We start from the raw sequence: 16561 nt of genomic DNA on the forward strand, positions 1-16561 counted from the left end.
AGTGGATGCTTTTGTAATTTAAGGAGCTTTACCTTGAGTTTGTTTGCGTTGGTAAAATGTCGTCCCTTAGTTTGCAATTATGGCAATGCTTTTCTTAACTATCAGTTGCCATGAATAACAAAAAGACATACACGAAAATCAATTGTAAAAAATTTAAGATTTCTAGACCATTTAATAATATGTTAAAATAGCCTCAAAGGCAAACTCATTTGAATGTAATTGATATTCATCGTTACATGTTGACGACTCGATTAAGGGTTGACAAACTGGTTTGAATAGAATTGATATTCATCGTTACCTGTTGAGTTGGAACTTGACTTGATTAAGGCTCGAGTTCGACTCAATAGTCAACTCAACTTGATTTTTAGAACGAATTGACTAATGAACACAAGCTCGACTCGTTAAGCATATGGCTCGGCTCGAACTCGTTCACAAGCCGAGCTTTAAACTCTTTGTTCATCCCTACATACAACATGAGGAACCCAAATTTTTGACATTTTACTCATTTCCTCTAGAGTTTAGGGTTGTTTTGAGATTTGGGCAGGAACAATATGTTTTATTTGTTATTATATTTTAGTGTTCAAATTTTCTTTTTCCAGCTGACCTAAACAAAAAAAAAATTGATTTAAATATAGAAAAAAACACAAGACCATAACTTTTTCTTTTTTTTTTTAATAATGGGATCGAGGTGGTCATGGAAGTCGAAAATTTACATGTTTATCCTAAACACAAACCCTAAAACGGGTCGGATTGGGTATGTGCCGAGGCATTAGAATTCGGGTGTCCTCTGATATCCGAACTCCACACGTCTCCTTCCCTCCTGAAACATGCCCTTGAACATACGCTGGGGCTTGGCGCTCACAAAGAAGCCGCGGGCAAAGACCGCCGAGAGGCTTCTGCATTCAAAAGGGGCGCCGGCGCCGCTTCTTAGAGGTTTCTGATTTGGGCACTTTCTTTCCTTGTCCGTCGCATTCGGTGGAGCCGGCGCACTCGTCGCTTGCAGGGAAACCTCCATTCGAGGTAAGTAGCAATCTCTCTTGCCCACTCTCCTCCTCTCGGTTTTCTGTTTCGAGAATGGTGTTGCTGCTTCTGTCTCACTTTCTCTCTCAGAAAAATCATCGTCGCACTTTGGTCTGCTTCTCTCTTTTTTTTTTCTCGTCTTTGGGTTTTCTCTTTTTCTATTTTCGGCGTCTGGCTGTACTAAAGTCTTATGCGCATCGATCCACCTCTCTCTCTCCCACCGCCGGCCGAAGTCGAACAGCAGCTTGCCATCGGCTCCTTTGCTGTTGATTCCCACAGCCGGTAACCCAGCCTCAGGTTGGTCATTCTATTAGAAAGCGTTCTCTCTCTCCCCACGCCCCTCCCTCCCTCCCTCCCAAGGTCCACTCCCACGCGCCGGACGACGATTCCCGTCCCTGTGCCACTCTTTGTCTTTTTCGATGCCAACCTGCTGGGGATTATCAAACGAATTAGCCCCTTCAAATTAACCCAGCAGGTATTGCTTTCTAGATCGATCCTTCTGATTTTAGTATATCCTGTCAATGCCACCCACTTTTATCAATGTGGCATCTTAATCAGGATGTAAGTATTTGGCTGTCTATGTTGTTCATGTTTCCCATGTTTTGAAACTGATTGAACATTTGTGCCATTTAGGTTACTCGTGCAGCTATGACATGAGTCGTCTAGAGTTCTCTACATTTTACTATATTTCAGTTTCTGTTATCAATAATGTTCAGAAGCAGAAAATGATTTGTGCATATTGTTTTCTTTATGGAAAGTTATATCAGTTTTGAAGATTACTGAAGTTCTGCATGCATATTAGCTGTGCAGCACCAGTAAAATGGGTGCTGCGCTACTTCCCATGTGGTTCAGTTCATTTCATTCAATACTGATGGTTCCAGGCTTGATATAGCAATGGTCAAGATATGTATGATGCATCTCAATTGTTCTCCACATAACCAAAGCAAAACCAGAAAGGATTTTAAATTGGGAAGTTGCTAGGTTCATCTTTAAAGAAATATTATAATAAAATGACAGCTGGGTATGGTGCAAAGGGTCTAATAAAAAAAACAGTAGAAAGACTGATCTATGGAAGACTAAAAGTAGAAAGATAAGCAATGGTAGCGAAGAAATTTATCTGCTAGTTGGACATTGTGAGTGACCAACCTCTTGCTTCTAGAAACGTAAAAGCCTAAAAGGAAAAGAGGGGCTAAAACTTCTAAAATCTCCAGGCAGTTATCTTCATTCATGAGATAAAAAGAACTATATAAGCAGTATGTTGACGTATAGCCATCAAATTTTAATGTACGATGTGTTTCCTTTGAAACAGATTTGAGATTGTAAACCGCTGAAAATATTAAGTTCCAATTTACATCCCAACCATCCAAGTTTCAAACACACAAGTAGGAAGATGGTGTTTGCAAATGGAAGGTTGGGAGCAATGTTGTAAAAAGCATATCGTAAGCCGTATCGGTCTGGCTTTAAGATACGTTGTATTGTAAAATATCGTAACGTATCGTAACCGTATCATTTTTTTAATAAATCAGGAAAAATAGGAAAAAAATTCAAAAAATTCATAAAAAATCAGTAAAAAACAAGAATAATATGTTCTTCATAAAAAACACATAGATTTATAAGTAATAAGGTCCATAAGTCTATGAGATACCACATCAAAAACCAAGTTTTAGATGTTATGTATTACATCACAAGATGATAATGAAATTGTGAAAATGTTCAATGTCAATACATATAAAATGAAAGCACTCTCAACTCTCATTCATAATCTTCATCATATTCATTCTCATCCTCATCTCCATCTTCTTCTTCATTTTCATCTTCACAATTTAAAAAAACCTCTTTCCTCCTCAACGAGAATCAGCCACCCACGCACAAATCCATGGTTTAATCGATGATTTCATTTTGAAAATCAATGATTTAACAATGGAAATCGATAATTTCCCTCCACAGCGGCACAATCTCTAGGTTAAAAATGAGGGGCCGGGTTTTTATAAAAAAAACTCGAAAAGGGGGGGTTCCAGCCCCCATTTTTTGAAATCAGCCCGTATCGTAAGATACGGGGTGTGTATCGTATCGTATTTTGTAAAAGATACGTATCGTATCATACGTATCGGCCCGTATCGTACAACACTGGTTAGGAGACCCACATAAATTTATGATGTCTGCAAATAGTCGTACTCTTAAATTCTTAATTTGAGTTTTGATAGTTGATTTCTTATCTTTAGGTAGTTGACTTGTTCGACAACAAATTTTTATTTTTGATATTATTTTTATAGATATTATGTTTTTTATAAATTTGTTTGTGAAGCTTACGCTGCTTCGCCTCATCTCGCTCTGCGTCGCTTCATAGGCTGAGCACGTCACTTTGCCTGATCCTGTTTAATGTCGTTGCTTGTGTGTGATTTATCTTTTTAATTTTTTCTTCTAAATTGAGGGGAACAGTGGGGATTTTTTTGGTTAGTTTAATATGACCACTAATAAACTTTTGGCTGGTTGCTGCTAGCTAAATGCATTAGTCCTGTGCATACTTATCGTCCTTCCTGGTTTAACAGAAAAAACTGCCTAGAATAAAAGTTCCAGGCCATCATACAAGAGAAAAAAAAATGCCTGGAACATTTATTCTGGCCATCAAACACATGGCCAAATTGGAAGGTGGAATTAAAATTCATTTCCATGTTTCCCTGGCATAATATATTTGGAATAAAGTTTCCAGAAACTTAATTCCAGGTATCCATATGCTACCCTAAGGTTTTCTGTGAATCTTGGGTTTTGCAACTATAGTTGATCATCAGAGTGAGAGGGAGGGAGTGAGAGAGGTCGACAAGGTATCGACGCCGGCAAGATTCCCCAGCACGGTGTGCTGTGCTCCATATTGTAAGAAATGTAGAAAAAAAAAAGTGAAGTTATCTGCTTGCTCTTTTTCTTGGTAAACCACAAGGCTGCATTTGCTCAGTTTTTAATTCTTCTTTTACCAAGGAGAATCGGAGATTCATTTCCTAGCTTATTTCCTCGAGGGGTTTGTCTATATTTGGTTTTGGTGTTTGAATGGTGTTACAACCTTTAGATTTTCATTTAACCCATGTGCAGGGAATGGGTTCTCGCAATCTGAAGGATTTGCTTACTTCATTCAGTAGTTCAGCAGAGTTCCTTGCCATTTGCTCTGGAGATGGTCGGATTAAGGTGAGCTTTTCACTTGTGAGAAGTAAATTTTGGATTTGTTTGGTGGAGTAAGTTTTGCATGCCTACTTGAGTTTTGGTTGGAAGCTCAAGGGTGGTGCTTACTTCAATATATGGAACATTTTGATATCTGGAAAGTTTTTGCTGTTCTTGTTCCGTTTGCTTGAATTTGGTTCAACAGCATTGTCCCTTTTTGGATATTTGTTGAACATTTTCCAAATCAATGAGTAAGATTGATTGCAATTGTATGGTCACGGAGAAATAATAGATAAGTGATTAACATGGCTTCGGCTGCTTCATTGGGTTACATGCAGGCCACATTCTCATGCATTTTTTGCCACTTTGTTATCTTCCAGTTTGGCGATACTATTATTAACATGAAGGTAATCATGAGTTTCATATCTCACAGATTTGGGATGCACTGAAAGGCCAAATTCAGACTGAGTTTTCTGACATAACGTCAACAGCAAGCGATGAGTCCAACCTATATACTCAATCAGAGAAAGGTCATCTTTCTCTTGATTACAGGTGCATGAAGTGGGTTACTGTCTACAAAGAGGTATAGTTCTATATCTGTCAGGGAAGATTTTAAAAGAATGCATATATGCTTGTATTTCTTGTGGTAACCATGAATCCTTTGGACTTTTGGAGCTGCCCTTTTGATTTCCCTTGAGGAAGATTAACCAGGCATTTCATTTTGTTTGCTATGTGCAGAAGAAAAAGAAGAAGCATCCAACTTCCTTGTTGGTTTTAGGGACTGGGAGTGGTGATGTTTTTGCCTTTGATGTCTCTGCTGGTCAGTTGAAGTGGAGGGTCAATGATTGCCATCCTGGGTTTGTTTCTCACACAAGTGTGTGTGCATGGCCATGGGGAAACTTTATTTGGGCAAGATGGGCATATAAAACTTAGAGAGAAAGATAGAAGTGATTTCCTTTTAAAATTATTTTCATCTTTAAGATTAGTATCAGTAATGGTCCCTAATGGTTATTTCTCTGTTCTCTTTCTGGACCCTGTCATATTCCCTGTCATATACCTTTTCTTCACACTAATCTTCTCATTTAGTACATGGAATGAATTTTAAGATCACAAGATTTCTTGTTGATTAGTGGTGCCTGCAAGTTGTTAGACTGATATTCATAATTTAATTTATAGGGGGGTCAATGCTATCTCTTTTTCAAGTCATAACTCATGCTTATACACCGCCGGTGCTGATGGCATGGTCTGCCAGCTTGATTCTAGTACAGGAGGTCTTCTGGAGAGATTTAGATCTTCTAAAAGGGCTGTATCTTCTATAGCTGTTTCGTCGGGTATGGAGTTTTCATTTGCAAACCTGTACATTTTAATTGCTTTATATTATGCAAACATTGTTGCTGGTGCTCTTTTCTTATTCTTGGGCCTGTTTAAACCCTCTACTCCTTGGGTTTTAACATTTTCACTGTAAAGCGACACTCTGGTTATAGGATCTAATAAAATTGATTGATTCGACTCTCAATAATATAAATGCAAGTAATGGCTCTTTGGTCTCCAAGCTGCAGATAGCTGACTTATAGGATGCAGGGGGCAGTATGTGTAAATTTGCCATACTCTTACGTGGTTTTTACATTGATGAAGCTGCTTTGTATGGGGAGTTGCTGGTACAGCCAGTACATGGGGAGAGCTGGTATAGTTGTTGTATTTGAGAAATAACCACAAGCACATGGGTGAATAACAGGAGTCTACAAACTATAAAATATTTGTCGAAGCATTGCTTGCTATACATTGTGTCTTATGTACAAAACTTGGATGCACCCAATGTTTCGCTTGGAAGACTAAGTATTCCAGTAGCTATACCAGACCATCTGGATTACATTAATAGAGATAAGGAAGTCGTTAAATAATCTACTATCTGATGTCTAGTTAGGGGTTCTTTCTTACCCATAATATGGAAAAAATTCACATGTGGATTGTGAGGCTCTTATAATTTTTGCCGTTTGTTTTGGAACATAATACCAGTCAAACACTGTACACTTATTTTGATGTTGATGGTCGAAACTGTTATAAATACCAGACCTCAGAAAGAATTGAGCTTTTTGTGTATGTCCTTTTCTGTATATATATTATATATTTTTCATTCTTTGGTCACTTCATATTTTTATTCGTGTGTATGGTTAGATGGGAATGTGTTGGCCACAGCAGCTTCTCAGATAAAGGTTTTCAGCTGTTTGGATTATAGAAAGACGCAGAAATTCTCTGGCCATCCTGTGAGTGCTGTTTTTGCTATTGAATTGAAATTTTGTGGCTTCAGATGTGGGATTAAATTGTTAGTTGTTGCTACTGTTATTCATCTATATTTAAAATGTATTGTTTATTATCCCTGGCCATTTGCATGTGGCTTATGTAACATATGTGCTGCTAGCATGAATAGGTCTCTGTTCGATGCATGATCTTCAGCGAAGATAGCAAATACATTGTGTCTTCTGGTGTTGGTGAACGTTACGTGGCACTCTGGAAAAGTGAGGGACAAAAAGAGAAATCTGCATGTTGTGTTCTTTCAATGGACCATCCTTCTATCTGCTTGGACATGAAGGGTAATGATCTTGACGGTTTATCAGTTTTGGCAATATCTGAGGTTGGAGTTTGCTGGCTATGGTGTGGAAGGAATGTTAAAGAACTGCAGAGTACAATACCTACAAAGGTTTCAGTATCATCATCTGTCCCTGAAGCTTCGGTTTTGAAGGGCCAGAGTGGCAGTGCACCTGCTGTAATTGCTGCAAAATTAAATAACAGTGCAGATATAGAAACAATGTCAGTTTTTGCTGCCTATGGTTCGTTTGTCAGGCCCTCATTTGAGAAAATTTTGATGAAACGTGGTACAGATGTAAACTTGCATGCCACCATTGATGGAGTCTTTCTGCCTCTTGGTATCTCCAAGTCTGTTAAGAAAAAGATGAAACACACTGAGGGTATGCTACCATCGGTTAGTCTACTTCTGTTGTTAGTTCTATTTATAATTTTTATGATGTAAAGCTGGGAATGTGGTATATTTGGTGTGAAATTTTGAATGAAGCATCGTATATTCATGGCAACATTCTTGAATTTTAGTTTCGAACTGCTTGTTGTTTTCTGCAAAATCTGTTATAATTATATTTTTAATTGTTGCCTGTAACTTTAATTTTAGACTTCAATTTTCCTATGGAGTATTACTTTTTTGGGAAGCTCTCGTCCGGAAAACCTTGCTGAAAATATTTTTAGCCACCAGGATTTGAGTTTTGAAGCAACAACTCCATGCTGCATGTGTATGTGTGTGTGTGTGTGTGCACATGCGTAATATTTAGATACATTATTTCAAGTTTGCTGAATTCTTTTTTTCAAATACCTTGTGTTCCGTATGGAATTGCTAAATAAATGTTACATAATTGTCGGCAGTTACTGCTTTGGACCGTGCAAATGCTGAAGATGCCATTCTTCCAATTCCAAGGCTTCATGGTTTTACTGAGAAAAAAAGAGGGCGTGACAAAGAGAATTTGTCGCTTGATCTCAAGCAAGCAGCTGTTATTCCTGATCGTGATGTCAGAGATGAATTTGAATCTATGGATCTCAAAGGTACTCACTATTTTTTTTTCAGTGTCTAAGTGACATCTCTTTATAGATGATATTTCTGAAATATATGAATTGTAACGACCCAACCTACTCCCGGGCTCGGGTCCCTAGCAGTTTCGGTTCCAGCCCGAAAAGGATATATGGCTTTATCTCTTCTGTGCTTTATAAGATTAACAAGTTCACTGATTCATGACAATCTTTTGAAGATCGTACATATACATCCAATTAACTGTAGTGGCATGATGTTATTGGAAAAGCAAACAGAAAAGAAGTCATTTTTGTTGAATTTTGATACATTAATCCTATTTTTAGATTATCATGATATCTTGATCTTGCCATGAAAACGAACACAAAATGATTATATCACCCCCTATTTGATTGGTTTGGCCGCATCATGGAGAATTTCTCATTCAAATTCTCTCTCTCCCCCCTTATCACTGTTCAAAATTTGTAGTCTTTGTAGTTTTTTTTTTCAAATAATCAAGCCATTCAAGTAGGTGAGATTCTGTTGACTGAATTTGAAGAAAGATGAAATGTGGAAAATCTTGCGATAATTCAAAGCTGATATAGGTGCTGTTTTTAGCTTCTATCACTAAGGCTGCGTTTGATTGCAAGAAAGAATTTAACGTGGTAAATTTACTACGGTAATTTTTTCTGGAAAAAAATACAGGATGAAATTTAACCCTCTTTTGATTTGAGGCCCTGTTTGATTGCATGGAAGTTTTTTGCAAGGTAAAATTAACTGTGTTTGATGCACATGGTAGTTTTTTCCAAGGTAAATTTAATTGTGGGTAAAAATTCGAAGAATCTTGCATAACAGGGAGCAGGGAAAGAAACATGAATCTGACATCAGAATAGAGGATGAGCATATGGCAATTGTAATTCATATGTCCAATATAAAAATGAATGAGCAAGACATGTGATGATGCTTTAACATATGACATGTGGACACTAGCCCTCCCATGTTATGATGCTTTAACATAAGAAATCATAACATGTGAAGTTACAAATATGTTCATCCTTTTTACTATGACCAACTAATATTTCCTTTCCCTAGCTGTTTATGTGCTTGTTAAACACATGCCAACAAATTGTAGCCAAAACTACACCAGTTATTAGGAAATGAAAGATCAACACTGGAAAAACTGTTAAAACAGCATGCACCACAGTAGTATCATACCTGAAAGCAAGGAGTCATGTCAGAATTAGCATCATTGTTCCAGTTTCCAAACAGGAAGCAGGTTCATCAAATAAAAGCTCCTAGCCTATGCATAGTGCAGTGCAGATTTCATGTGATACTTGAATTGTTTGAGTGATACTTGAATTGTTCGAGTAAAGTAAAAAAATATGCAACAGAAGAGGAAAACTGTACATTTTGGATTGAATACAAGGCAATAATAATAACCATCGCTAAACTACTAACAAATTGGAAAAGGACATGCTCAACATTTACTCGAGACTAAGCTCGAAGAGTATGGACAATGAAACCTCCCACTCAGTTCCTCAGTTCCTAACCGTAGTTCAAAGTAATATGATTCTCCTTTGAAGCTTAAGTATGTTCCACCAAAATTTTGCGAACAATGCACAGTCGAGCATCAGAATTTTACAAATCTTTCCAAACCTCAATCTCCTTTTCTCAAGCCATGAGCAACCATTAGTTTTGGAACAGCTAACCTGTACTACAGTGCACTCATACCAGGTACTAGATGGGTTCGACTGGTGCTTTGAACCAAACATAGCCAGTTCCACATATATGTGAAGTAGCCAACTATAATCTTCAAAGCATATTTTCAATCTAATTAGATATTTATCCTTTACCAAACACAAGATTTATCTGAGTAACTTAAGCATCAGAATGATCTAAAAGAGTCACAGCCCATAAAGAATCTGTCAAAAACATGCAGCACAAAAATCAGTTTCCACTATCAATCAGCATATTTTCACCAACAAGTTCTTTCCAATTTTATTTAACTCATTAATGTATAATACCAACATCAAGACAAAAGCAACCCATTTGTCCGTTTGATGTTCTAGCCCTAATATCATTGTAAAATTCAACGGAAACAGAGGTAGCTGAAGTAAAAACAGATAGCTGTTGCCAGTGAATGAGAAATCGCCACGTACCTTAGTAAAGGAGCTGCGACGAGGGAAGAACAGAAATTTCCTGTTGAAGTTGGTGCTTGAGGTCCTGCGTCTGAAGGAAGATACAGCGAAAGAGGAGTGAAACGACAGAACAAGAGAGCAAGAGAGGAGAGGAATGAGAGACCGAGAGAGGAGAGGGGAAGAGGCGATAGAGGGGAAAGAGCAGAGAAAACGAGATAGGCTGGAGAGAGCGAGAGAGAAGAGGCTTTGAGAGCGGACATGAACGAGAGACCGAGAGAGGAGAGGGGAAGAGGCGATGAAGGGGAAATACGAGAGAAAACGGGATAGGATGGAGAGAGCGAGCAAGGAGAGGGGAAAAGAGCAGAGAGGAACGAGAGACCGAGAGAGGAGAGGGCAAGAGGCGACGCAGGGGAAAGACGAGAGAAAACAGGGGATGGAGAGAACGATAGAGAAGAGGCTCTGCGAGAGGAGAGGAACGAGAGACCGAGAGAGGAGAGGGGAAGAGGCGAAAGAGGAGAAATATCCGTGGTAAAAAGTCCAAGCTCTCACCTCGGACTTTTTACCGGGTGAAAAATACCACGATCGTACGAGTTTTGCGGGGTGAATTCCTCCGCGTTTGATGCACTCAGCAGCAAAGGGGTGAAATTTAATGCGGCCGTACGTTTTTCACCCGCTCCACGACTTTTCCCCCGGCAATCAAACGGGGCCTAAGATAGAATGCCGGGGATGTGAAAGTTAAGATTGTTGACTTCCAAAGATGCAAATGTGGTAGGAAAGTGCCTGCTAAGACTGTTCCTTAGATTGGAAACGTGACAGTCTTTCTCATTTTTCATTTGTCAATGCTATATTTCCATGCATAGAAAACCCTTGTGCTGTTTGATGTTATGTTGGACTAATCTTTTTATGACCTTAGTGTACCAAAAAGTTTGAGTTGTGTGTAACTTGTTTGTACCTGGATCTATGCAGATAGGCATGGGCATCTGAAAGAGGAGGGTATACCGACAAATTACATGGAGGAAAAACTCGTATCTCTAGGCATTCTTAATAAAAGCAATGAGCATAACTATGACAGGAAAACGTATAAAAGAATTTCCAAGGGCCTTCCTTTCTATTCATCCGAACTAAATGAAGTTCAAGGCTATGACAACTTATTTATTCATGGTGCCGTGCCATTAAAGAAGGTTAGATGATTTTTAAAGCAGAGTCGAATGATTTCTCAAATGTTACAACATCTGGCATTTGTGCTAGATGTATACTTTTATTTTGTTTTCTAAATGATTTTTTCACTTCTTATACCTGTCAACAACCTTTCTATATTTTTGTTTGATAGATAAGGGCAGCAATCACATCAATGAGCTCTGCTGATGCATACAAATTTCTTAAATTCTTGACCACTATGTTGAGATCGAGGTTTGTAGTTTCTTCTTTTCCTTGAGTTCATTGTGCTGTGTTAAATGGATGTCTCATTTTTTCTGGTCTTTTGATTCTTATTATGTTCAAATTATCAAACAATAAGACCGTGAGGCAAAAAATTGAGCTAATGAGGTGGTAGGCACTGAATGCATTCGATAGATGTGATTGCATTTCTTATGTGGCCATTCTGGGAATCCTGAAGGGCCATTAACTTTTACCGAGGAGTCATGCTGGGAGGAGGAACTTCTAGAATCCAAGGCAGCTTTCTTTCTGCCTAATGTGCACTGGCAGCAAGGAAAGAGACATTGGGAAGACCATACTCTAGTGCATGGGCATTCAGTGTAGTAGATCGTACCATACTAGACTACTTATGGGGTGGAGGCATTGTGAGCAGCTTATTTGTTCTGGTAGTTTTTTCTGTTTGGATTTCTTGTTGATTTGTTTTCTGAGTGTTGTACTTATGGAGCCATATACCATCTATTAAAAAATACAATTTGATACACCACCCACATCTTAAAAGGTGGTGTATTTGCATGTGTATCTTATGTATCATTCTATATATACCCTTGTATGGTATGATATCCACATCTTACTACACAGGGTCAGAACATGAAATGATGGTCTGAGCCCCCTACTTCGAATTGGGTTTCAAACTTTCAAAAACATTTCCTCCCCTCATTTGTTAAGTGTTAACATTTTTTGGAACTGAAGGAGGGGTTGTTCTAGCCCAGTTCAAGGAGAAATAGTCGATTTGGGGGTAAAATTGTCCATTTGAAAGAGCTGTTGGCAAGGATATTCCATTTGAAAAAGATGATGCAAGTGACAAGGAGAACGAGACTGAAGATGAAAATGATGAATGATCATGATGATATTTTCATTTGTGATGTGACATTGAACAATTTCATTTTTAACATATGACACTGTAAACTTATTTCTTGCATATTAGATTATGTCATGTTCATTACTTGATGAATGCTCATAATCTATATAGGCCTATATTTATGTATGACATGTTTCTATAGAGAGCATATTTCTCTTTTTTTTTTCTTTGATTTTTGCTATTTTTTTCTAACTTCTGTATTTTTCAATTAAAAAAATAAGTTTATGATGTGTTTATGGTACATTTCCATACGCTACAATACAACATATCTATTAGCCTGATCGATGCGGGTTAATGAACACAAATTACAACATTGGATTTTTTTTCAATTGCCCAAGTCCTCATTTGACTATAGCATTGTTGGTGTCAGATTGAAATTTTGTTTAATCATATTTGCATTTTTTAACTAGTGACAACAATTATTGCTTTCTTTTTGTACCATGATACTAATATATATATATATATATTACATAGACGTATTAGAGAGAGAGAGAGAGAGAGAGAGAGAGAGAGGAGATTCCTTTTTTTGAAATATGCCGAAGTGCACTGCTCCTGCATCACATGGCACACAGCCATATTGTTCTAATATATTATTTTTTCGTATTCAATTGAATTTTGACATTCATTTATTTGCTGCTATTGATATTGATTTACTTAAAGGTGGTTGCTTTATGTTGAATGTCAGTGTATTTGCATTTTGCAGATTTTTCTTAATTAATTACTGCCTTTCCTCTTTTTGCAGGTCATGCAGTGCGAGGCATGTTTTCCCATGGATACATTGTATCTTGGCTGTTCATGGTAGACATATTATAGACGAGGAGCCATCACATGAAACACTTGACAACATTCTCGAGGTAATCAACCAACAAGAGAAACATATCAAACATTTTGTATGTCCGACTTTGCATCTTGTTTGCCCTTTCCTGGCAAGAAATATCTTCAAGATTCTGAAAAAAATGTAAATATCTTGAGGATTCTGAAAAGGTGTTTTTGTCAATGGTATCACTTAGGCCCCGTTTGATGCACAAGAGAAATACTGTGCAACGTGGATTTTTTTTCAAGTTTGTACGGTTTTCTCCTGCAGCATCAAGCACAGAGAATTTTACCATGCGTTTTTCATTGAATTCATAAAAACTTCCCATGCAAAAAAGTCGGACCACTCTAGGTCCGACTTTTTTCCACGAAAAAATTCTTCCTTCTGTACATTGATAATTTTACCATGCAAAAAACTTCCTGTACATCAACGGGGCTTTAAAGATCATGTAAAGGAAATTAACTATGAAAAGTAGATCTGTAAATTGCAAGTATGTTAGCAAGTGAAAGTCATATATTTATCATGTCCGAGGAATGTATTATGGTGAATCACATATTCAAAATTGCTGGTCTTAGGATTCTGTTGTCCTTCAAGGCTTGTTGCTAAGCATGTAGTAGAAGCCTTTGAGTGGTTGGCTTGCATGGATAACATGCATGCATTTTTTCTGATCAACCACCAATGAAAAATCTGTATGGGCAAGTAGTTTGAGGTGAATCAAACAATTACTCGTATTGTTAGAATAAGAGATTGATGCAATATGGTGATGCAAAAGCTGTGATTTAAGAAGTCCAGAGGCAGAAGAAATGCAGGAACTAGTAGTAGCTTTTCCATTTACAATGTTTCACTGACTCCTCTTTCTTGAAATCCTGTTTCTTTTCTCAGGTGACACAGTACGAAAGTTCGTCAGTCCAGTCTTTGTTACAACTATCTGGTCGACTGCAGCTATTGATGGCTCAGGTTCATACACCTTTTTCCTTACAGGCATTTGCTCTTGTTACATGGGCGGTAACATCTTTTTTCCACAGATATCTGGCAGTGAGGCCAGCAAGGATGAAGTTGCAGCGGTGCCAAATCATCAGTCAGTAGACAAAAATGAAGGGGAGGATGAGGATGAGGATGAGGATGAGAATGGAGATGATGACGAAGGTGAAGATGTTGATATAGTTCAATTCATGTCTTCTGAAGATGACAAATCTCCAAGCGATACTGATGTTGATATGTAGGACTATGCCCCTTGATCCCGTAAAGGTGCCTCCCACGTTGATTTTTGCTTTGTTATTTTCTTGCCATTATGAATTTAAGATGATTAATAATCTATTCTCGTAGGTTATATCGTCTTATTTTCTCCAACGGAGTTTTCTTGATTAACCAAAGTTTAGATGTCTCCAATGGATATATTTCTCCAGCAATCTGACGTCTTGACGTTTCTTGGCTGACAGTTCCTGCACTTATGGTTGTGCTAAACCCTGGTTATCCTCAGAGTCGGCAAAGTGACATGTTCTCGTAGGTTGAGCTCATACCATCCCTTGTGCTTAATGGAAAAGAAGACTCTTCTAGGCGAAACTATATCGAAGGTCACAGATTCTGCCGGAGATCATTGTCATACGCTTTTATTCTTTTCTTACCCATCAGAATGTAACTTATGCTGCTTCCCACACCGGGTATCTCCTTGTGCTACTGCTGGGCCATATATTAAGTTGATAGTATCTTTTCTAGCTTTAGATGTTTCTAGTCCGGAAAATATTTGATGAGAAAAGCAATTGACTCTGCATACGGCATAGAGTTTTGGTACATGCTGGTGATAGAACGAAGGCCAGAAAAGAAGGGGGAAATTTACCTTTATTGAGTGAGTTGCTTTTCCAGGTGTAATTTGTTTTCATTTTTTTTTCCTATCTTGCTTTTTGAAGATATCAGAGCAGCTTCTTTTGAGTTAAGGAAATTACTTTTAGGCTGTAGAGTGTAGAGCACTCGTTCAGAGAATAAACAATAAATTCTGGATGGATTCTGTGTGTTGAAACTATAAACGTTATGTTGTCCCGGATTTCCAATCGGACATTACCTCCCACATCGAACCCAAAATCCTTCTTTTCAGGATTAGCACACCCTGGAAATAGCTGTTTGGGCAAATCAAGCACATCCTAAACACTGTAAAATTATGAGACAAAGACCCTTTGAACTCGAAAAGCTTTCACGTTAGGAAACCTGGTGGAATTCTAATGCTCCAGGAGGCCGCCATGAGGTTTCAACCCTTGGCCATCCTTGGTCGTGCTAACCTCCCATCTTGCCCAATGGTTCAAGGCCTAAGTTTTGTAAAATAGATTTGTTTTTTTACTTGTTTTACGAGAATTCTTTCCCTTGAACCTTGTGTGTTCCAATGTATTAGTTTATGTTGGATTTAGACTAAGCATTAAAACCCTTGAACCTTGACGCAAAAGGGAATACCCCAAAGAGGGCTGAAGCATTTTTCATTTATCCATGCTTTTGGGGTTTAGGGTTGCTTTGAGACGTGGGTGAGGAGCAGTACTTAGAATGTTACGCATCCCACCAATTGTAACAAAGAAGAATGTTACGCATCCCACCAATTGTAACAAAGAAGAGTACCATCCATAGAAACGAAACTGACCACTAGGCGTGGCTTTTACCAACTTGCAGTCTGGTCACAGTTACGCTATGTCCCTTGGGGCTAAGGAAAAGGAGGATAGATTTTCTTCTCAAGCCATAGCCTTTTCTCTCTCTCTCTCATTTTTCATTTATCCATGCTTTTGGGGTTTAGGGTTGCTTTGACACGTGGGTGAGGAGCAATACACCCGTCAATTAGAATGTTACACATCCCACCAATTGTAATTGTAATAAAGAAGAGTACCATCCATAGAAATCAAACTGACCACTAAACTTTTACCAACTTGTAGTCTGTCTGGTCACAGCTACGCAACGTCCCTTGGGGCTAAGGAAAAGGAGGATAGATTTTCTCCTCAAGCCATAGCCTTCTCTCTCTTTCTTTCTCTCTAAAAGGTTCTTTCTGCCAATTCATGTCCAACCAAATCAACACAAAAAAGTGGACTCCATACCATGCAAATCAATGGGCCTCTTGAGAAGGACAGCAATACGAAGGGATGCTATGTGATCCTTGTGGGTTCCAATGTGCACTATAAAGCAATAAAGTAAGTTGTGCACGGGCTTTAATTCTATCTCGAATTTGAATGAGATGTGTGGAAATCCATTGTTCGTATGGGATATGCGGCACATGAAATGGTGATTCTTCTGAAAATGTGGCAAGTTGGGGGCACGCCTTTGATCTGCACTTAGAAATCTCTAGCGCGCTCTTTTCCTGATAAAAATGATTGTCAGTGCGAGATTATAAGCCATTAAGGGGGATAATTATGCTACTTTCCAAGTGCAAAACAAAGGCTCCTACTTATTGCTGCGTTTACTGCCTTTGGGCAGTTGGACGTGTGCTTCCTGAAGAATGAATTTGATTGATCAGCTTCGCTTGAATAAACACACACGCAAACCTGCAGTGAAATTTAACAGAATGAATGAAGGGGCGGACATGCTTTGAGTTGACATGTTTCATCTTA

At 38.3% G+C, this 16561-nt stretch overlaps 1 protein-coding gene across 1 annotated transcript; it reads left to right on the top strand.

Annotated features, from left to right (window-relative positions):
- The first annotated feature begins 813 nt into the window (after positions 1 to 813).
- Positions 814 to 14825, top strand: LOC116255050 (uncharacterized). Its single transcript, XM_031630782.2, has 14 exons — positions 814 to 1020; positions 4105 to 4197; positions 4604 to 4753; positions 4909 to 5027; positions 5347 to 5501; positions 6346 to 6434; positions 6599 to 7136; positions 7600 to 7776; positions 10843 to 11057; positions 11207 to 11286; positions 12912 to 13023; positions 13866 to 13940; positions 14009 to 14231; positions 14423 to 14825. The coding sequence occupies exons 2-13, from the start codon at positions 4108 to 4110 to the stop codon at positions 14204 to 14206; spliced, it is 1998 nt and encodes a 665-aa protein (XP_031486642.1). The 5' UTR covers positions 814 to 1020; positions 4105 to 4107; the 3' UTR covers positions 14207 to 14231; positions 14423 to 14825.
- The last annotated feature ends 1736 nt before the right edge of the window (positions 14826 to 16561 follow it).

This window comes from Nymphaea colorata, chromosome 5 (assembly GCF_008831285.2).
Source record: "Nymphaea colorata isolate Beijing-Zhang1983 chromosome 5, ASM883128v2, whole genome shotgun sequence".
Lineage (NCBI taxonomy): Eukaryota > Viridiplantae > Streptophyta > Magnoliopsida > Nymphaeales > Nymphaeaceae > Nymphaea > Nymphaea colorata.